Raw genomic sequence first — 22,601 nt, 5'->3', positions numbered from 1 at the left:
CCCCCCCCCCCCCTCTTTCCCCGTCGCGATATAACCTACGTGGTTGAAAACGACGTTAAACACCAAATAAAGAAAGAAAGAAAGATGATATAGTGGGCAGAGCTGTTTTCACGGGAAGGTTGAACTGTGCCTTTAACAGTCAAAGGAAACTAATTCTCTGATGACTAATAAGAAGCAAGCAGCGGGGCAATACTATCTGATATTAGCAGGCGACTCACTGCATCCCACTCTCTTTCCGCCAGACTGCCCACAGTGTGGTAAACACGACTGCAATCAGTGAAATCAGTGGAAACATGGCCATGTTAACTGCAAGACTACTTGTTGTCTTTCTGTGTTCGTCTGTCTCCTTGTTCTGCGAATTTCGACCAGTTCTGGGTGAGTATTCGACTGCTTTTTACATTTAGTCAAGTTTTGACTAAATGTTTTTAACATAGAGGGGGAATCGAAACGAGGGTCGTGGTGTATGTCACAGTGTGTCTGTGTGTGTGTGTAGAGCGATTCAGAGTAAACTACTGGACCGATCTTTATGAAATTTGACATGAGAGTTCCTGGGAATGATATCCCCAGACGTTTTTTTCATTTTTTCGATAAATGTCTGATGACGTCATATCCGGCTTTTTGTAAAAGTTGAGGCGGCACTGTCACACCCTCATTTTTTAATAAAATTGATTGAAATTTTGGCCAAGCAATCATTGACGAAGGCCGGACTTTGGTATTGCATTTTAGCTTAGAGGCTTAAACATTGATAATTTTGGTCATTAAAAATCTGAAAATTGTAATCAAAAAATTATCTTTATAAAAACAATTTCATCTTATTTGTCATTATTTGCTGATTCCAAAAACATAAATATGTTATATTCGGATGTAAAACAAGCTTTGAAAATTAAAAATATAAAAATTATGATTAAAATTAAATTTCCGAAATCGATTTAAAAACATTTTCATCTTATTCCTTGTCGGTTCCTGATTCCAAAAACATATAGATATGATATGTTTGGATTAAAAACACGCTCAGAAAGTTAAAAAGAATAGAGATATAGAAAAGCGTGCTATCCTCCTCAGCGCAACCGCTACAGCGCTTTTCTGGATTGTTAATTTCACTGCCTTTGCCACGAGCGGTGGACAGACGATGCTACGAGTGTACGGTCTTGCGGAAAAAATGCAATGCGTTCAGTTTCATTCTGTGAGTTCGACTGAGCTTGACTAAATGTTGTATTTTTGCCTTACGCGACTTGTTGTCTTTCTGTGTTCTTCTCTCTTCTTGCTCTGCGAATTTCGACCAATTCTCGTGGAGTATTAGACTGCTTGTTGTTATCTTTCTGTGTTCGTGTAGGCCCTATCTGTCTCAGTTCTTATTTTGCGAATTCCGACCTGTTATACTGGCGAGTATTACACTCAGGAAGGCATGCTGCTGTGTAAAAGAAACATGCCCTTCTATCTGTCTCAGTTCTTATTTTGCGAATTCCGACCTGTTATACTGGCGAGTATTGCACTCAGGAAGGCATGCTGTGTAAAAGAAACATGCCCTGTAGTGTAAACCACCTTGAAAATCACCATGTATCCGCACAGGCTTTTAACTTACATGGAATGAGAGCATCCTTACTCAGTCTTGGAAATATTTTTGGAAACTCCAGAGCTTGTCTGCCTTTGGCGCAAAATGAGGTGTGGGGTGTTTTTGTTTTTATTTTTATACGGCGGCTAATTTTGTAACTAACACCTGTGTCAATCTGCACAGCGGGATCGGACAGGTTGGTATGTGTCCAAATCGGAATATGCTCTTATCTCATGCTGCAAGATGCCCTCCCTCATGGCCTGGGCGGTAAACCTCGTTTTCTACAATTCTAATATATATTATATCCTTCGAAGATTTTACATGGGATAAGAAGATCCTTCCACTTGAACATACCAAAAACAAACAAAATCCCTCCCGCCTCCGACCACCCCCCCTCCCCCCCCCCCCCCCCAAAAGAATCAAATAAGTCTGAAACTTAAGCCTGGCTGCTTTTTTATGCAGAGTGAGATTTGTTCCTGCTGCATTGGTAATTTTGTTACTTACACCTGTATGTTTCTGATGAAGGATGCACATCAACTGAAAATTGAGTTCCGGGCCCGACTGACAAGAAATAAGTTGACTTACGAAACTGATTCGAAACTGATAGACTGCTAAAGTTCCAAAATCAAGAATCAAAAACCATTGAACGTTTACTTGTTGTCTGTATCTTGTGTGTTCCCTTTGAAAACCGATTGGTGGAAGTTCTTGTCAATGTTGAATTAAACGATCCATAAACGCAACCATTATTAAAAAAAAAAGAGAAGTTTAATATACGAAACTGGAAGTTTACCTTTCAACATAAACGGAACTACTCTTGATTTTTTTATTATTAACAAAACTGGAAGTTTATTTTTCAGTATAGTCCTCTTGAAACATGTACATGAACCTACGCCCTAGATTGCACAAACAAAGAAAACAGGAAGTGAGAGCTATGAGTGTAATCAGTCTCTCGGTATACCAATAGGAAGCGTTGAAATGTAGCCGCGACTTTCATCCTCAATAGCACGGTGACATTCAACATACGTACAAAAGTAGCTTTTCATGAAGAAATGAATCCTTCCCGTGTAGGCCCCACATTTGTTGACACACCACTACAGATAGCCAAGTTAAAGGCACACTCCTTATCGTGTAAACAGCAAGTTTATTCACCATCTCAGATAGGATAACATCATCCCTCTATTTAGTCACATACCAAAAATGAACGGCCTGAGTGCTCTCTGTGGACAGTGGGCATTTTTTTTTTTATCAAATCAACTGACACGACTGACTGTTTAAGAAATTAATTGATAAAAAAAATTCCAACTCACCACGGCAAGCAGTCAGGGCCGTGATCTTTGGTATGTGACCAAATGGAGGGATGATGTTATCCCATGAACAAACTTTTTTCGACAGATTTGAGATGCAAAAGCAAACTGTTGTCACGGGGTAGAGAGTGCCTTTCAACAAAAGGCATGTCACGGTTGTCGGAGTACCCATTGTTTGCTGCTCAAACCCGGCGTTTGTTTCCTCTTTATTTCCGAAAAAGTAACAAAGACAGAAAAGCATAGAACTTCAGTCACCATTATACCAGGAAACATTTCTTATATAACAAATTCCGTGGAGGTGGCAAAATTGTTGGAGGGATATGTGGGTGGACGAGTGGTGACGCACTTGCGCTCGGAAGCGAGAGGTTGCGAGTTCGACCCTGGGTCAGGGCGTTAGCAATTTTCTCCCCCCTTTCCTAACCTAGGTGGTGGGTTCAAGTGCTAGTCTTTCGGATGAGACGAAAAACCGAGGTCCCTTCGTGTACACTACATTGGGGTGTGCACGTTAAAGATCCCACGATTGACAAAAGGGTATTTCCTGGCAAATTTGTATAGGCATAGATAAAAATGTCCACCAAAATACCCGTGTGACTTGGAATAATAGGCCGTGAAAAGTAGGATATGCGCCGAAATGGCTGCGATCTGCTGGCCGATGTGAATGCGTGATGTATTGTGTAAAAAAAAAAAATCCATCTCACACGGCATAAATAAATCCCTGCGCCTTGAATATGTGCGCGATATAAATTGCATAAAATAAAAATTTAAAAAATAAAAATCCCTGCGCTTAGAACTGTACCCACGGAATACGCGCGATATAAGCCTCATATTGATTGATTGATTGAAATGTATCACGGTGAATAGGGTTAGTCGGAGGAGAGGGGTGTAGCCGGGGGGTGGCGAAGTTTGGAGGGAGCACGGGCAGAAAATGTGGTTCAAATTGTTCTGGGCTGTAGAACAATGCTTCGTTTAAAAAATCTGAAGAAGAAACTCTGAAGAAGAACCGTACTCGGCTTGATGAGTGTTTAGTGGTGAATCAAGAATTTGAATAAAGCATTTTTAAAACAGACACAGTGCTCTAAATCGTATAAAACGGATAGATACATTTAGTACTAAGACCAAGTAATTTCGTTTTTACTTCATCTATTCCGGCATAGAGCAAACGTTTCTTTATCCAATCTGATCAGTAGGGCCTACCTCCTGTTTTAATTCCCCAAAAATATGTCTGGTTTTTTTGTATCCCCCAACAAACAAAACAAGTTGCGTAAGGCGAAAATACAACATTTAGTCAAGTAGCTGTCGAACTCACAGAATGAAACTGAACGCAATGCAACGCAGCAAGACCGTATACTCGTAGCATCGTCAGTCCACCGCTCACGGCATAGGCAGTGAAATTGACAAGAAGAGCGGGGTAGCATTTGCGCTGAGAAGGATAGCACGCTTTTCTGTACCTCTCTTTGTTTTAACTTCCTGAGCGTGTTTTTAATCCAAACATATCATATCTATATGTTTTTGGAATCAGGAACCGACAAGGAATAAGATGAAAGTGCTTTTAATTTGATTTGGAAAACTTAATTTTGATAATAATTTTTATATATTTAATTTTCAGAGCTTGTTTTTAATCCAAATATAACATAATTATATGTTTTTGGAATCAGAAAATGATGGAAAATAAGATAAACGTAAATTTGGATCGTTTGATAAAAAACAATTTTTTTTTTTACAATTTTCAGATTTTTAATGACCAAAGTCATTAATTAATTTTTAAGCCACCACGCTGAAATGCAATACCAAAGTCCGGGCTTCGTCGAAGATTACTTGACCAAAATTTCAACCAATTTGGTTGAAAAATGAGGGTTGACAGTGCCGCCTCAACTTTCACGAAAAGCCGGATATGACGTCATCAAAGACATTTATCAAAAAAATGAAAAAAATGTATGGGGATATCATACCCAGGAACTCTCATGTCAAATTTCATAAAGATCAGTCCAGTAGTTTAGTCTGAATCGCTCTACACACACACACACACACACACACACACAGACGCACACACGCACATACACCACGACCCTCGTCTCGAATCCCCCCTCTACGTTAAAACATTTAGTCAAAACTTGACTAAATGTAAAAAGAAACAAGTCGCGTAAGGCGAAAATACAACATTAGTCAAGTAGCTGTCGAACTCACAGAATGAAACTGAACGCAATGCAACGCAGCAAGACCGTATACTCGTAGTCCACCGCTCACAGCATAGGCAGTGAAATTGACAAGAAGAGCGGGGTAGTAGTTGCGCTGGGAAGGATAGCACGCTTTTAACTTTCTGAGCGTGTTTTTAATCCAAACATATCATATCTATATGTTTTTGGAATCAGGAACCGACAAGGAATAAGATGAAAGTGTTTTTAAATTGATTTCGACAATTTAATTTTGATAATAATTTTTATATATTTAATTTTCAGAGCTTGTTTTTAATCCAAATATAACATATTTATATGTTTTTGGAATCAGCAAATAATGGAGAATAAGATAAACGTAAATTTGGATCGTTTTATAAACTTTTTTTTTTTTTTTTACAATTTTCAGATTTTTAATGACCAAAGTCATCAATTAATTTTTAAGCCACCACGCTGAAATGCAATACCGAAGTCCGGGCTTCGTCGAACATTACCCGACCAAAATTTCAACCAGTTTGGTTGAAAAATGAGGGCGTGACAGTGCCGCCTCAACTTTCACGAAAAGCCGGATATGACGTCATCAAAGACATTTATCAAAAAAATGAAAAAAACCGTCTGAGGATATCATACCCAGGAACTCTCATGTCAAATTTCATAAAGATCGGTCCAGTAGTTTAGTCTGAATCGCTCTACACACACACACACACACACACACACACACACGCACATACACCACGACCCTCGTCTCGATTCCCCCCTCTACGTTAAAACATTTAGTCAAAACTTGACTAAATGTAACAAGTCGCGTAAGGCGAAAATACAATATTTAGTCAAGTAGCTGTCGAACTCACAGAATGAAACTGAACGCAATGCCATTTTTCAGCAAGACCGTATACTCGTAGCATCGTCAGTCCACCGCTCATGGCAAAGGCAGTGAAATTGACAAGAAGAGCGGGGTAGTAGTTGCGCTAAGAAGGATAGCACGCTTTTCTGTACCTCTCTTTGTTTTAACTTTCTGAGCGTGTTTTTAATCCAAACATATCATATCTATATGTTTTTGGAATCAGGAACCGACAAGGAATAAGATGAAAGTGTTTTTAAATTGATTTCGACAATTTAATTTTGATAATAATTTTTATATATTTAATTTTCAGAGCTTGTTTTTAATACGAATATAACATATTTATATGTTTTTGGAATCAGCAAATGATGGAGAATAAGATAAACGTAAATTTGGATCGTTTTATTCTTCTTCTTCGTCTTTCGCTATGGATCGTTTTATAAATTTTTATTTTTTTTTACAATTTTCAGATTTTTAATGACCAAAGTCATTAATTAGTTTTTAAGCCACCAAGCTGAAATGCAATACCGAAGTCCGGGCTTCGTCGAAGATTACTTGACCAAAATTTCAACCAATTTGGTTGAAAAATGAGGGCGTGACAGTGCCGCCTCAACTTTCACGAAAAGCCGGATATGACGTCATCAAAGACATTTATCAAAAAAATGGAAAAAAAACGTTCGGGGATTTCATACCCAGGAACTCTCATGTCAAATTTCATAAAGATCGGTCCAGTAGTTTAGTCTGAATCGCTCTACTCACACACACACACAGACAGACAGACACACACACACACACACACGCACATACACCACGACCCTCGTTTCGATTCCCCCTCGATGTTAAAATATTTAGTCAAAACTTGACTAAATATAAAAAAGAAAGGAAGATGAGTTTATGGAACGCTTAATCACAGACAAAGCGAATGATCATTTGGAACTTGAATCTGTGGTCGATCGTTTAGCCGGAATGGACGAACAAAAAAGATACAGACAAATAGTGTAGTCACTCAGCTGGTTCCTCAAGTATGGATGTTGTTTTTTGTAAGAGGAAACAGGAAGCATTAATGTGTTCTGGTATTCTTTAGTCTTGCTTTTTCTTGTCTCGCCATTTGTCGTGAAATAATGTTTTTTTGTTTGCGATTTTGTTATCTTGTTGTGATTTTCCAGGGGTTTGCGAGGAGCCAAACTTCGTTGGGACAGCCTGCCTGAACGGTCAGTATTGTATCCGTTCTTTCACAGTCAAAAGTAACGGACGATATTGATATTAATGCTCCCCCCCCCCCCCCCCCAACGAAATCTGAAAAAAAGTTAATTGAACGACTCGACCCGATGAGTTTTTAGTGGTGATACAAGCATTTAAACAAAACAAAACAACAACCACTGAACTACATCAACCCGAAAACACACACACGCACACCACACACACACACACACACACACACCACACACGCACACACCACACACACACACACACACACACACACACGTGACACACATTATCATCATACATCATACAGATCATATTGTTTATTATGTTTAAGTTTGACTGTAAGCCAAAAGGATTTTACGATTCTTGGATGCGACTTTTGAGTTCAAGCCTATTAGCGTGTGCACGGTCTAAGATTGTTTTGCAATAATTTTGTTGTTTATTTTCCCTTTTTATAATACCCTCGAAAACTAATTTTTTGGGGAAAAAAAGTATCTGTCAAGGGAGATCATTTCAAGCGACTTTTTTTGTGCATTGCATAGTGATATCCTCCAAAGATTAAAAAAAAAAAAAAAAAACATTTATGAGAAATGTCTTTTACGTATTTTCTACCTAATTTTCTTGAGTGCTTTACTCGGAAGTGGATTTTTTTTCTCCGAATTCCCCCCCCCCCCCCCTCCAAAATAAAAAAATCAAGGGAGGCAATTAATATGTTAAAAAGAAGGAAACTGTACATATTTAATATCTCTAAAATAAGACACGATCCAGACTATTTAAAAAGAAACACCACAGTATTACAATATTTAAAAAAAAGTTATGATAGCCCCAACAATGTGTAAGTTTGTCTTGTGTTCTTGTGTTAGCACTGAATGCCTTGTGTCGTCGCGATATAACCTTCGTGGTTGAAAACGACGTTAAACACCAAATAAAGAAAGAAAGAAAGAATGCCTTGTGCGAATGATGGCCTCATAATCATAACAGTTCTCACGGTCACCTCGTAGGCTTATGTACAGTACGTCTCCTCGGGAAATGAAATTGGATGGTCAAGAATAAAGCTGGTCTCGGTGACTCGGTCACATCGGCAGTGGAAAAAAACTGTAACTTACAGTGTAAGGTCAATTGTATCGGTATCCTGAATAAATAAATAACGGTGAAAGTGATATTTTGCAGAGAATCTGGCCTATAATCAGTCAATACGGGCAAACTTTGATGTGGTTGCTGGCTCGGAGAACTTGGAAAAAGCTGTGGACGGAAAGCCTGGGACGTGTTTCTTGGAGTCTGATGGGTCTAGCAATAGACCTGTGACCAGTGTCGACGTCTCCCAGAAATCCTTGGCCGATGTCGTCACTGTGCTGTTGGATGCAACTTTGGTTAACAACGGTAATGTCAGCATTTCAAACACTCTTATCTGAATCATTGTCTCCTTGTACTTCTCCTTCTTCTTCGTTCATGGTCTGAAACTCCCACGTTCACTCATGTTTTTGCACGAGTGGGGTTTTACGTGTATGCCCGTTTTGTCTCCTTGTTGATGATAGTATGGCAGTGTGTATACTTTCGTTCAACTGACAATGTAGTCTTTGCAATATGTGTTCGTGTACATTGCCTTTATGTTGCCTTTTTCTTACTCTACACCTATAGCTGTTAGTTAGCACTACTCTAATGCATTGCACTGTTTCTCCGTCTATAATGCGTTTCATATAATCTATCTATACATATAATAAAAGAGAGTGTCTGTCTGTCTGTCTGTCTGTCTGTCTGTCTGTGGTCGCCATACCTCTGAGATGGCAAGAGGCAGGAACAAGATAATGTGCACGTACACTCCCTAGGTGCCGCAGATGTGCACCTGGGTTTTAGTTTCTTGATTCATTGTTTCCTTTCTCAGATTATGGACCTGCCATTTATTAAATACAGCCTATATGGTGCAAGACCAGTTCAGTGCCTACTGTTCACCTGTAGCAAGCACATCATGCCAGTGATATTAGAGACTCGCTGTTGCTCCTATGAGGGGAAGAAATGAAGAATGAAAAATTAACTGGACAGTTCCGGAAATTTCTAGAAGGTAAGGGAGATAACTCTTTTTTGTCTGTGGTCGCCATACCTCTGAGATGGCAAGAGGCAGGAACAAGATAGTGTGCACGTACACTCCCTAGGTGCCGCAGATGTGCACCTGGGTTTTAGTTTCTTGATTCATTGTTTCCTTTCTCAGATTATGGACCTCCCATTTATTGAATACAGCCTATATGGTGCAAGACCAGTTCAGTGCCTACTGTTCACCTGTAGCAAGCACATCATGCCAGTGATATTAGAGACTCGCTATTGCTCCTATGAGGGGAAGAAATGAAGAAAGAAAAATTAACTGGACAGTTCCGGAAATTTCTAGAAGGTAAGGGAGATAACTCTTTTTTTGTATCCAAACAAAGGAGGTAAAGCTAATGATAATGGGATAGCGAGCGTCTTAAATTGCTACAGGACTCCGCTTACTCCCGGGCGAAGCCGGGCTTAAAAAATTAACTGGACAGTTCCGGAAATTTCTAGAAGGTAAGGGAGATAACTGTTCACCTGTAGCAAGCACATCATGCCAGTGATATTAGAGACTTGCTATTGCTCCTCGGAGGGGAAGAAATGAAGAATGAAAAATTAACTGGACAGTTCCGGAAATTTCTAGAAGGTAAGGGAGATAACTCTTTTTTGTCTGTGGTCGCCATACCTCTGAGATGGCAAGAGGCAGGAACAATTAAGATAGTGTGCACGTACACTCCCTAGGTGCCGCAGATGTGCACCTGGGTTTTAGTTTCTTGATTCATTGTTTCCTTTATCAGATTATGGACCTCCCATTTATTGAATACAACCTATATGGTGCAAGACCAGTTCAGTGCCTACTGTTCACCTGTAGCAAGCACATCATGCCAGTGATATTAGAGACTCGCTATAATTGCTCCTATGAGGGGAAGAAATGAAGAATGAAAAATTAACTGGACAGTTCCGGAAATTTCTAGAAGGTAAGGGAGATAACTCTTTTTTTGTATCCAAACAAAGGAGGTAAAGCTAATGATAATGGGATAGCGAGCGTCTTAAATGGCTACAGGGCTCCGCTTACTCCCGGGCGAAGCCGGGCTTAACTGCTAGTAATAATAATAATAATAATAATAATAAATGAGCATTTATATAGCGCAACATCATAACTTTACAATTATGCTCTTTGTGCTTGACACATTTAAAATTAAAACACAGTTATACAAGCATTTACATCTACATTCATAGTCAACAACGCTTAATTAAAAGCATACACCATCAAACATACATTACAAAAGATTCTTCCACTAACTAAGTAATAAAAACATGAATAAAATAGGTAGTAAAAAACAAGGAAATACCAGTTGAATACCCTTAATCAAACAGAACATGTTATCAACAATGCTGAAAACAGTCCTAGATGTTTATATACATTATCACTAAAACAACAAATACACTACATGTAGCCTACTGATGGACTGAGAAAACAAAATCAGGGGTTGTATTTCTTGAAGAGGTGCGTTTTAAGTGCTCGTTTGAATGCTTGGGGTGACTGAGAGTGGCGGATGTAAAAGGGGAGAGAATTCCATTGTGTGGGTGCGCAGAAAGTAAAAGTGCGTTGTCCGTATGTTTTGGTTTTGGTGTGTGGAATGGTAAGGATGCGACAGTCAGAAGAGGCACGGAGTTGTCTTGCTGGAGAATAGACGGTGAGGAGTTCAGAGAAGTAAGCAGGAGACGAGCCAGAAAAGAAGTTAAAGCAGAGGGTGGACAGTTTGTAGTCAATGCGGGCTTGAATAGGTAACCAGTTTGTTTGTTTGTTTGTTTGCTTAACGCCCAGCCGACCACGAAGGGCCATATCAGGGCGGAGGTAACCAGTGCAGTGTGTGAAGAAGTGGTGTTGCGTGATCTCGTTTTCGTGCTTTGAGAATGAGGCGTGCTGCCGAGTTTTGGACTTTTTGTAGTTTATACAGGAGGTACAGAGGACAGCCAGAGAGAAGAGAGTTGCAGTAGTCAAGTTTAGAAAGAACAAAGGCACAGACAAGAGTGTTAGTTGTTTGAGAGGAGAGTGTGTGGCGAATGGTGCTGATCTTACGAAGCTCAAAATAAGCTGCTCTACAGACTAAAGATATATGTTTGTTAAGGGTCATGTCAGACGAAAGGGTGAATCCAAGGTTTCTAGCTGATGGTGAGAAAAGAATGTCGGTATTGCCTATTTGAACAGAAACAGGTTGGGGAGAGGGAAATGTAGTGTTCTTCTTTTTGCACAGTAAGACTTCAGTCTTATCATCATTCAGCTTGAGTTTGTTATCGACCATCCAAGATTTAACATCAGTGATGCATGTCTGAATGGTCTGGATGGCGGAATGTGTCTCTGCAGGGGGACTGGTTTTATACAGCTGGGTGTCGAGTCATCAGCAAAAGACTGATTTAAAACAGAATGGTTTTGAATCAGTGTGGAGAGGGGCTTAGTGTACACGATGAAAAGGATGGGACCGAGTACTGAACCTTGAGGAACGCCGAAAGAAAGTGGGGCTGGAGCAGACATCTGGCCATCGACAAGCACAGCCTGAGTCCTGCCAATAATGAGATAGGACTCAAGCCATGCTAGCGGTGGACCGGATATGCCGTACAGAGTCTGAAGTCTATGGAGATTGAGAAGCGTGACATGGTCAATCGTGTCGAACACTGCAGAAAGGTCAAGTAGGGTAAGCACTGACACATCACCACCATCCAGAGCAGACAGAATGTCACTGATTACTTTAAGTAGGGCTGTTTCAGTACAGTGAGAAAGGCGAGAGATAGCCTACATGTACCTTTTGCGCCTGTAATTGACCTTCTGATCCGAAGTCTTCACATATGACAACCACCCCCACCCCCTCCCTTGTCTCTAGGAGGAATTGCAAAGGCGAACCAGATAAAAGTCACGGTGTACAAAGACGACGGCAGCCAAGAAACACCTGTGGCCAACCCCGACCACATGCTAATCGCTTACCATTTGAGCCAAGCAGCAAACGTGAGCAGAGTCGACGTACGCAGCGATGGCAATGGCGCCCGGCTGGCGCTCTGTGAAATACAAGTCCTTACAGGTAAGTAACGAACTCATAAGCCAGAAAAGCTCAAAAACGATGAAAGTGAAAAGCTCGTAATAAGAAGCACCTAAGTTCTGAGAAAACAAAAATCAATACAAGAACGCTCAGAGACAATTGTCAGTTTTGTCACAGTTAACCTCTCATAATAACTTGTAAATGGCAACACAGCCGCCGGGGGAGAAACAAACCGCAAAACCGCTTTTGTCTTTTACACTTTTTACATTTAGTCAAGTTTTGACTAAATGTTTTAACATAGAGGGGGAATCGAGACGAGGGTCGTGGTGTATGTGTGTGTGTGTGTCTGTGTGTGTGTGTAGAGCGATTCAGACTAAACTACTGGACCGATCTTTATGAAATTTGACATGAGAGTTCCTGGGAATGATATTCCCGGACATGTTTTTCTTTTTTCCGATAGATACCTTTGATGACGTCATATCCGGCTTTTTGTCAAAGTTGAGGCGGCACTGTCACACCCTCATTTTTCAATCCAATTGATTGAAATTTTGGCAAAGCCATCTTCGACAAAGGCCGAACTTTGGTATTGCATTTCAGCTTGGTGGCTTAAAAACTAATTAATGAGTTTGGTCATTAAAAATCGGAAACTTGTAATCAAAATTATTTTTTTTATTAAACGATCCAAAAACAATTTCATCTTATTCTTTGTCATAATCTGATTCCAAAAACATATACATCTATATATATATACGACTAGTGTCTGTCTGTCTGTCTGTCTGTTCGCGATGCACGGCCAAAGTTCTCGGTGGATCTTTTTCAAATTTGGACACCGTATTCAGCTACACCCCGGACACAACCTCATCGATGAGATATTTCAACACGTGCTCTCAGCGCGCAGCGCTGTGCGCGCTGAACCGATTTTGTTTTTTTTGGTCGGGATCCACTACCAGTAACTCTTCCTTATCTTCTCCAGTGTTTTCAGCCGCGATTATCTCCCTTCCTCCGTGTGGCGTCAATCCATATTCCCGTTACTACGTTACTATTTTTAGAAGGTCACTGCACGTTACTATTTTTAGAAGGTCTCCAGTGTTTTGCGCGTTTATCTCCTTTCCTTCGTGCGCCGGCAAAGCCGGCGTACACCCGGCAAAGCCGGGTCCCAGGCGCAGCCTGGTATTCGGCTCTACTTCTTCCCGGCGAAGCCGGTACCCGGCGAAGCGGGTAATCATCTAGTATGTTATATTTGGATTACAAACAAGCTCTGAAAATTAAAAATATGAAAATTATGATTAAAATTAATTTTCCGAAATCGATTTAAAAACAATTTCATCTTATTCCTTGTCGGTTCCTGATTCCAAAAACATATAGATATGATATGTTTGGATTAAAAACAAACTCAGTAAGCTAAAAGGAATAGAGATACAGAAAAGCGTGTTATCCTGCTCAGCGCGACCACTACCGCACTATTCTGGCTTGTCGATTTCACTGCCTTTGCCACGAGCGGTGGACTGACGAAACTACGAGTATGCGGTCTTGGTGAAAAAAGCAGTGCGTTCAGTTTCATTCTGTGAGTTCGACAGCTTGACTAAATGTTGTTATTTCGCCTTTCGCGACTTGCTAATTTTTGTTTTGCACATTAGGTAGCCGGCTACACTCAGACACGTTTGTGTGTGTGTGTGTGTGTGTGTGTGTGTGTGTGTGTGTGTGTGTGAATAAAAAGCTCACCAGAAAAATTGCTACGTTCAACACCTAAGACTGTAATCATTCCAAGCTAGTTATGTTGGCCCTCTCTTCCGGATCAAACTAGTATATATGCACAGGTCCGCATTACGAGTAAGGTATTCCCATAACCATTTTTGGTCATAGGGGAGCAAAATGTAAGAAATTTCAATTACTCTCGAGCCGGTGTAACACGAACTTTTTACTCCACGAAAAATTTACTCCGGAGTAAATATTTCGTACGAAATTCTTACTCCGAGTACACTTTTCGTTCGAGAAAAGAACTCCCCAAGGCACGAAAAAATTACTCCCTCGACGACATTTTTACTCCCCATTTTTTTTACTTCCACAAAAAAATCTCGTACGCAAAAATGGGATGCAGGCGAAGGGATAATGCCAATACTGAAGTGATCTCGCGCACACGAATGTCGCGCTACCCTCCTTTCACCCCTTCCACCACCAAGACTAACAGGGGACAAGGGAGTAAAAATGTCGTACACCTGGCATGGGAAGTTAAATTGCTCGTGTTGGGGTGAAGTAATTTATTCGTTATTTATTCGTCAGGGGAGCAACATTTTTGTACAAAATGTTTACTCGGAACTCACCTGTCTTGGGGAGTAATTTTCTCGTGCAATGGGGGAGTGCTTTTTGGCTCACGTAAGTGTAGCCTATGCGATCGTAACTTTGTCTGTCTGTGCGTGTGTGCGTGTGTGCGTGTGTGTGTATATCTGTGGTAGAAACTTTAACATTTCCGAGTCTATGTGTGAGTGGTTATCCAAGACTATGGATAAAGCTCGCATAAGATTACGTCACGGTCAAAAGTGTTTGACGTCAATTAATGCATCATGACGGCATGCCTCCCTGTAGTCTTTCTCTCTCGCGTGGTGTGTGTGGTCTCGGTCAGTGTTATTTTGAGCGGGCCGAGACTATTTGGCAGTCGTGTCCCTGTAAGTAGGCTACATGCAGACACAGACAGATCTAGATCTAGTGTCTCTCTTTCTTGCACAGTCGTCACCTAAGCTTACTGTGTGTGTGGGTGTGTATGTGTGACGGAGTGATTGAGTTTGTGTTACTGTTTGTCTATTTCTTACGTGAGCCTTGAAGGCTTCGCCTCTTGTTTCGTAAAGGGAGTGACTTTTTCGTACGAAATGTTTACTCCGGAGTAAAAATCTCGTGGGAGTAATTTTCTCGTGTTACACCGGCTTTATGAGGGCTGTGCCTCTCCCTCGTTGCCGTTGCCTTCCCTGGCCCTGAAATAGTGCTGGTACCCATTTGCAGTTGGGTGGACTGGAGAGCGCTCGAAACTATCGGGTGTTAATGTTCGCCCCGGGTGGGAATCGAACCCACTATACCTCCAGCGCGAGAGGCAAGCGCTCTTACCACTCTGCCACTTCGGCTCTCTTGCATGATATAGACCATTTGTCAAACTTTCGGTTACCTTAACAACAACATGACTGTGGGTGAGATGAACACAGTTGAAAAACAAAAGAATTCTGTAGGCTCACCAATACTGACAAGCACAGCACAATCAAAAACATGTCATATTTTCGCCTATGGAGGCTTCTTCAGGAGTTAACAGACAAATGCGTGTTGTAAACCTGTTTGTGTTCTGGCCTTCTATTGGTGAGTACAGAATTCTTTTGTTTTCAAACTTTATGTTTTCAATTGTTTTTTTGCTGATTGTCTAGTGCAGCTAATTAGCCCCAATTAACTATACAGAGATCAACCACCACATACAAAATGCTTTTTTGGTGTGCGAACTACTTATCAGAATGAAACAAAAAGTGGCCAATGTTACGAACCTTTCCTCTTATAACAAGTAATACAAAAATAAACAACCCGGGTTGAGCGGTATGAAACCATTTAGTCAATCTGTCCTCACTTTAAAAAAAAGTAAAACAGTAATAAAAGCTGGTTCTTGTGTAAGATTGTGTACGTAAGCGTTAGTTACAGTGTCTAGGAGAATGATGAATATATATATATATGAGCTTGCGGCGATCATCCGGCTTTTTTGAGGATGAAAGTCGCTTGTTCATTTCAATGCTTGTTATTCTCTCAGGTGCCAGGAGATTGGTTCCGTATAACCCTCGCTTACTCCATTACACATGTCGTATGCATTTAGAGCGCTTACTTCCCTTTGGTAATTTGCCCTCCCTTTAGTTTTAAATGGACCATCGTGACAATAATCCGCTCACTGTGTCAGAATTGTCCAGACTTATTTTCCATGCGATACGACCATCCCTCTACTTGGACATGCCCTGAAAGTCAACACCCTGACTTCTACCTGAGTATAGCCTGTTGGGATGTTGGGATGAATTAATTCCTTAAAAGCCACTATTGTAGGCAGATCTGAGATTGCAAGCATAACTGTTTTCATGCCGAAAAGGACTGTGTCATCTCGAACTTTGTTCTGTTTTTGACGGAAGAGATTTCACTTTGAAAGAGGGCCAAGAAGAAACCTCTGGGTTTGTTCAGTCGGGGTCCATTTTCATGATAACAAGGCTTATTTGCATTCATGAAATGTATTAATTCAAAAAAAGTATCTTCACGCATGTTTGAAGTACTCCGGCTATAGCAACGTTTTCAAAGACATTTCGCCAATGGAGATAAGAAACCATCATGGTTTTTGTTTTTACTATTTGCAGTGTGTCCATCTGGAACATACGGTGTGGAGTGTGCCAAAAACTGCAGCGCCGCCTGTGTCGATGACGTTTGTGGTCGGCTGTCAGGATATTGCACCGATGGCTGCAAGTCTGACATGGATGTACCAGAATGCCGTAAAAGTTAGTTCTGGGGGCGGGTGGGGGCTTGGGGGAGGGTAAGAGAGGGTGAGGGAGGGTGAGAGAGGATGAGAGAGAGAGAGAGAGAGAGAGAGAGAGAGAGAGAGAGAGAGAGAGAGAGAGATGGTCATCTGTCGAAAGTAACAGAATAAGCACACTAAACAGGGGCGGATCAGTTCATTTTATGGGGGGGGTTTCCAAAAGTATATTGTGAAGATATGGGTGTGAAGGCGCGAAGCGCCGAGCCGACGGCGCAAAGCGCCTAGCTTGCTAGGGGGGTCCGGGGGCATGCCCCCCCGGAAAATTTTGTAAAAAAGGATGCAAAATGGTGCAATCTGGTGCATTTTGAGGATGATCATTACCAGTTTCAGGCAGCAGATTTTGTCACTGATTAATACCAAAAAAAAACACAATTTTAAAAAAAACATTTTGGCTGGGGGGGGGGGGTTTCCGGAAACCCCTGAAACCCCCCCCTCGTCCGCCCCTGCTAAAGGAAATTGGTGGGTTTTTTTTACATCCACCTATCGCCCGATCAGGCACTACGAGACATTATACATTATATGAACATACAAACACGTACAAAGTAAATACCACGGTGCGATTAGCCTCTGGATGTCGAGGTGTTTCTATGGGAATGGTACTATATTTGTGAACACATCTTTTGTTTGTCAGGCTGTGATTGATAGAGGAACAAAATATATATAACATGAGTGACAACAGCAACTTTGCCAACGATGATCCTAAATCTGTGAAAATCGTGTTTTTTTGTCATGCCGTAAACATATTTTTTTACGGCGAAAATGGCAACAGCAACTGCGCTGTCAATGCAACAACAACAAAAAAACAAGTCGCATAAGGCGAAATTACTACATTTAGTCAAGCTGTGGAACTCACAGAATGAAACTGAACGTAGTCCGCCGCTAGTGCAAAAGGCAGTGAAAGCGACGAGCCTGTTTGGCGCGGTAGCGATTGCGCTGTGCTTCATAGCACGCTTTAGTGTACCACTCTTCGTTTTAACGTTCTGAGCGTGTTTTTAATCCAAACATATCATATCTATATGTTTTTGGAATCAGGAACCGACAAGGAATAAGAGGAAATAGTTTTTAAAACGATTTCGGAAATTTAAATTTGATCATAATTTTTATATTTTTAATTTTCAGAGCTTGTTTTTAATCCAAATATAACATATTTATATGTTTTTGGAATCAGAAAATGACGAAGAATAAAATGAAATTGTTTTTGGATCGTTTAATAAAAAAATAATTTTAATTACAAGTTTCCGATTTTTAATGACCAAACTCACTCATTAGTTTTTGAGCCACCAAGCTGAAATGCAATACCAAACCCCGGCCTTCGTCGAAGATTGCTTTGCCAAAATTTCAATCAATTTAATTGAAAAATGAGTGTGTGACAGTGCCGCCTCAACTTTTACAAAAAGCCGGATATGACGTCATCAAAGGTATTTGTCGAAAAAATGAAAAAAATATCCGGGGATATCTTACCCAGGAACTCTCATGTCAAATTTCATAAAGATCGGCCCAGTAGTTTAGTCTGAATCGCTCTACACACACACACACACATACACACACACACACACACAGACAGACAGACAGACACACACACACACACACACACACACACACACACACACACACACACACACACACACACACACACACATACACACACACATACACCACGACCCTCGTCTCGATTCCCCCCTCGATGTTAAAACATTTAGTCATAACTTGACTAAATGTAAAAACATAAAACGAGACTTTATGGCATAAATGCTAAAATCAAAAAACAGATTGCAAACGTTCCAAAATTCAGAATATAAAACTTAAGACTTGTAGGTTATTGGAACGTTTAATTATTGACAAAGCAAAACGATACAAATTAAAAAAAATAGAAAAATATTACCTCGCCGGCATCTTGCAAGCGAGTTCCATAGAGGATTTTGAAATCAGTTCATTATTTGTATCATAAGTCTGTCTGTTTACTTAAAAGACGTACTGTAAATGTGACGTTTTGTTTTGTCAGTAATTAAACGTTCTAATAACCTACAATTCTTGCTTCTTTATTTTTATTCTGGCGTAAATGCTAGTTGTGTTAACGTTGCGGGCGATGATACCAAAAACCACGATTTATTTTTCTTCTCATTTCTTAAAGCTGTAAACCGGGATGTGTCCACGTAAAATGGCGTAAAATGCGACAAGCGAGGATGGCGAATGCGTGACTTTTTGATTTCTCTTTTGTCAGCCTGTAAACAGGGACTTTACGGCGACCAATGCAAACAGCATTGCAGCAAAACATGCGCAGAAGACGTTTGTGACGAGACTTCCGGTCATTGTCTTCAAGGATGTAAAGAGGGCTGGACGGGAGACCGTTGTTCCGCGCGCGAGGTACCGACTGGAGGTGGAGCAGGTCGGTGTAATCATGTAGTGATGATTATCAGATGCATGAGAATTTTATTTAAAATCTTGTTGCCGGTGAAATGCAAGCGGCTCTTGTAAAAAATATAATTGTACAAGAGTCACAACGATTGTTATTTCTTTTCCTTTAACCTCTCCCCGTGTTTAGTTTCATACATGGTGCTTTTTTTTGGACACGTTCAACGTTAAGTACTGTACACTTCTTTGGTTTTGATAGGCATTATGCTTTATAAAGTTATCAATACACTTTGTGAGAAGGGCGTTTTAGCAGAGTGATGATATCTGCAGAAGTCTTCAGTTATTATTCTTAATATATATCCAACGAAGGGATGTATGGGAGCTAACTCGTCATGAATCTATTGTTAATATATTTGTACCGGTGATGTGAATGACAATGTTTTCACTGACAATCCTGTTCATGGTCTTTTTTCTCCGTGTTTTTAACGATCCAGGCATTAAGGCATCTGTACATATATGAACATAAAAACACGTACAAAGTAAATACTACCTCACGGTGCGATTAGCCTCTAGATGTCGAGGTGTTTCTATGGGAATGGTACTATATTTGTGAACACAACTTTTTTTTGTCAGGCTGTGAAAAGGGATTGATAGAGGAACAAAATATATATAACATGAGTGACAACAGCAACTTTGCCAACGATGATCCTAAATCTGTGAAAATCGTGTTTTTTTGTCATGCTGTAAACATATTTTTTTACGGCGAAAATGGCAACAGCAACTGCGCTGTCAATACAAAAACAAACAAAAACATAAAAAGAGACTTTATGGCATAAATGCTAAAATCAAAGAACAGATTGCGAACGTTCCAAAATTCAGAATATAAAACTTAAGACTTGTAGGTTATTGGAACGTTTAATTATTGACAAAGCAAAACGATACAAATTTAAAAAAATAGAAAAATATTACCTCGCCGGCATCTTGCAAGCGAGTTCCATGGACGATTTTGAAATCAGTTCATTATTTGTATCATAAGTCTGCTTAAAAGAACAGTGGATCGACGTACTGTAAATGTGACGTTTTCGGTTTTGTCAGTAATTAAACGTTCTAATAACCTACAATTCTTGCTTCTTTATTTTTATTCTGGCGTAAATGCTAGTTGTGTTGCGGGCGATGATACCAAAAAACACGATTTATTTTTCTTCTCATTTCTTAAAGCTGTAACCCGGGATGTGTCGACGTAAAATGGCGTAAAATGCGACAAGCGAGGATGGCGAATGCGTGACTTTTTGATTTCTCTTTTGTCAGCCTGTGAACAGTTATAAAGTTATCAATACACTTTGTGAGAAGGGCGTTTTAGCAGAGTGATATCTGCAGAAGTCTTTAGTTATTATTCTTAATATATATCCAACGAAGGGATGTATGGGAGCAAACTCGTCATGAATCTATTGTTAATATATTTGTACCGGTGATGTGAATGACAATGTTTTCACTGACAATCCTGTTCATGGTCTTTTTTCTCCGTGTTTTTAACGATCCAGGCATAAAGGCATCTGTCTTACTGGCTATTGCTGCAGCAGTTTCAACTCTACTACAGTATTGTTAAGGTAAGTTTTCATGTTAACGTTGATGCTATAAAGAAAACATCAGATGTGATTAGTTATGTTTGTAAGCTGTACATTCTTTGAGTCAGTGCTTTGTGTTCATTTGTATAAAAGAACTTTTTTTCTCAAGAGTATGGACTAAATTCCACGTGTTTCGGTCAGAAACATGTATGTATTTGAAGATCTGTCTTTCCTCTGCTCAAAATGGGTTCATTACATTTTGTTCTAAATGGCATGACGTCACAGGTCCTAGACTTTCCCCGCCTTGACAAATGGCGCCCTTTGACTGTGTAATTCACGTTCCAACGTCGACACGGTCAACTAAACTGAGAGATATGCCACTTGGGGCACTTCTTCTTTTAAAAAAATTTTTTTTATCAAATGTTTACATTAGTGAATTTACTTTGAGCCTGAGCTAAGAGGGCATATTCTTTTAGTCTCAATCTGTTTGGGCTGATCCAGCATTTGTAAGAAAGCGACCGGAGCATTAATTAATGTCAAGAGAACCTGACATGGCGTGTTTTGCTGTGAAGCTGCAGCCTATATATAGCAGCCTAATGAATATATATATTCTATCAATCAACAATTCCACGGATACGCCTTTTCAAATTCACAGAACGATGACACATACAGACCCTCTTCTGTATGCATGGCGATACTAAGGGCAAGGAGACGCAGCTCAGTTGATAGGTCGCTATCAGCGTGGGTTCGATCCCCACGTTCGGCGAGAGATTTATTTCTCGGAGTCAACTTTGTGCAGACTCTCTTCGGTGTCCGAACACCCCCGTGTGCACACATGCGCATGAAAAAGATCCCACGTTCACAGCGAAAGTCTCAGGGCTTGGAAAACACGAAGACACGCATGCATCATCTCTCGTCTCCGATTATCATGATCGTATTTCGATACTTTGACGAGACAAACCCAATGCTGGTGTGTCGAAGAAGATAGCCACGGCGGGCTTGTTCGAATCAAAGTATCACACCATAATTATCTTCAACGTAGTACCAATACCTGTCCCAATATAGACCAGTTGGTCTAAGAGGATGTTAAACCCTAATAGTCAGTCAGTCTTAGGGCAGAACATGAGAATGCATTCTTCTTCTTCTCCTTCTTCTCAGTCTTGTTCTTATTCTCCTTGTTGTTGTTGTTGTTGTTGTTGTTGTTGTTGTTGTTGTTGTTGTTGTTGTTGTTGTTGTTGTGAACATCCGTAACGCCAGAAAGGTAAGTGTAGCACGTACGCAACTTTTATATACTCAGCAAGTGATTGTGCCGCTATGTTTTTGGCAAGTCACTCTCGTTCGTATCATCCCACCATTGTCCCCTTATTTCTCTCCCCCCCCCCCCCCTGCTTCTTCCTCCTCCTGATTCCTTCAATGTTCAACTTATCCGAACTATGCTATTATTGCTTGTGTTCAAACATACAGTTTCAATTGTTCATAGTTTCCGTGTTTGTTTCAGTGGAACCTTGCAATAGACACTCCAGCAAAACCTCAAGGGGAGAGAACACACTGAGACACCGAGAGAGAAGATACAAGACACCACCACTACCATCACCCAACATGAATAACAACAACAGCAGCAGCAACAACAGTAGAAGCAGCAACAACAACAACAACAACAACAACAACAACAACAACAATCACACTACATCCACCACCAACACCATCAACAAAAACATTGAATGTTAAATAAAAGTGTTGTTTGAAGATTGTACATGTGTACTTTGATTTCACTAGCACGTTTAATTATTGCTCATTTTTTTCAAATTCCCTTTGTGTGATTGTAAAAAGGTCACCTAAAGATAATACACTACGTTTTCTGAACAACCTACGTACTTTTGTTTACACATTCATGAGCTCAGATTTTGGTTTTGAATTCGTTGGTTTAGATAACTTAAACTTTTATTACGCATGTTGATATCCCTAGTTTTGATGTCTGTCGATCTACAACACCAAATAACAGATGATTTGTTTGCT

The 22,601-nt window shown here is 40.3% G+C and overlaps 1 protein-coding gene across 1 annotated transcript; it reads left to right on the top strand.

Annotated features, from left to right (window-relative positions):
• Positions 1 to 209: 209 nt before the first annotated feature.
• On the top strand, positions 210 to 22,336 carry LOC138983714 (uncharacterized). The gene is made up of 8 exons (XM_070357020.1): positions 210 to 375; positions 7,035 to 7,079; positions 8,245 to 8,454; positions 11,979 to 12,173; positions 16,493 to 16,630; positions 18,890 to 19,054; positions 20,562 to 20,627; positions 22,084 to 22,336. The coding sequence occupies exons 1-7, from the start codon at positions 294 to 296 to the stop codon at positions 20,624 to 20,626; spliced, it is 900 nt and encodes a 299-aa protein (XP_070213121.1). The 5' UTR covers positions 210 to 293; the 3' UTR covers position 20,627; positions 22,084 to 22,336.
• The last annotated feature ends 265 nt before the right edge of the window (positions 22,337 to 22,601 follow it).

Source organism: Littorina saxatilis, linkage group LG13, assembly GCF_037325665.1.
Source record: "Littorina saxatilis isolate snail1 linkage group LG13, US_GU_Lsax_2.0, whole genome shotgun sequence".
NCBI classification, from domain to species: Eukaryota; Metazoa; Mollusca; class Gastropoda; order Littorinimorpha; family Littorinidae; genus Littorina; species Littorina saxatilis.
Note: the sequence above shows the minus strand (reverse complement) of the source record. Positions and strands in the feature narration are given on the sequence as shown.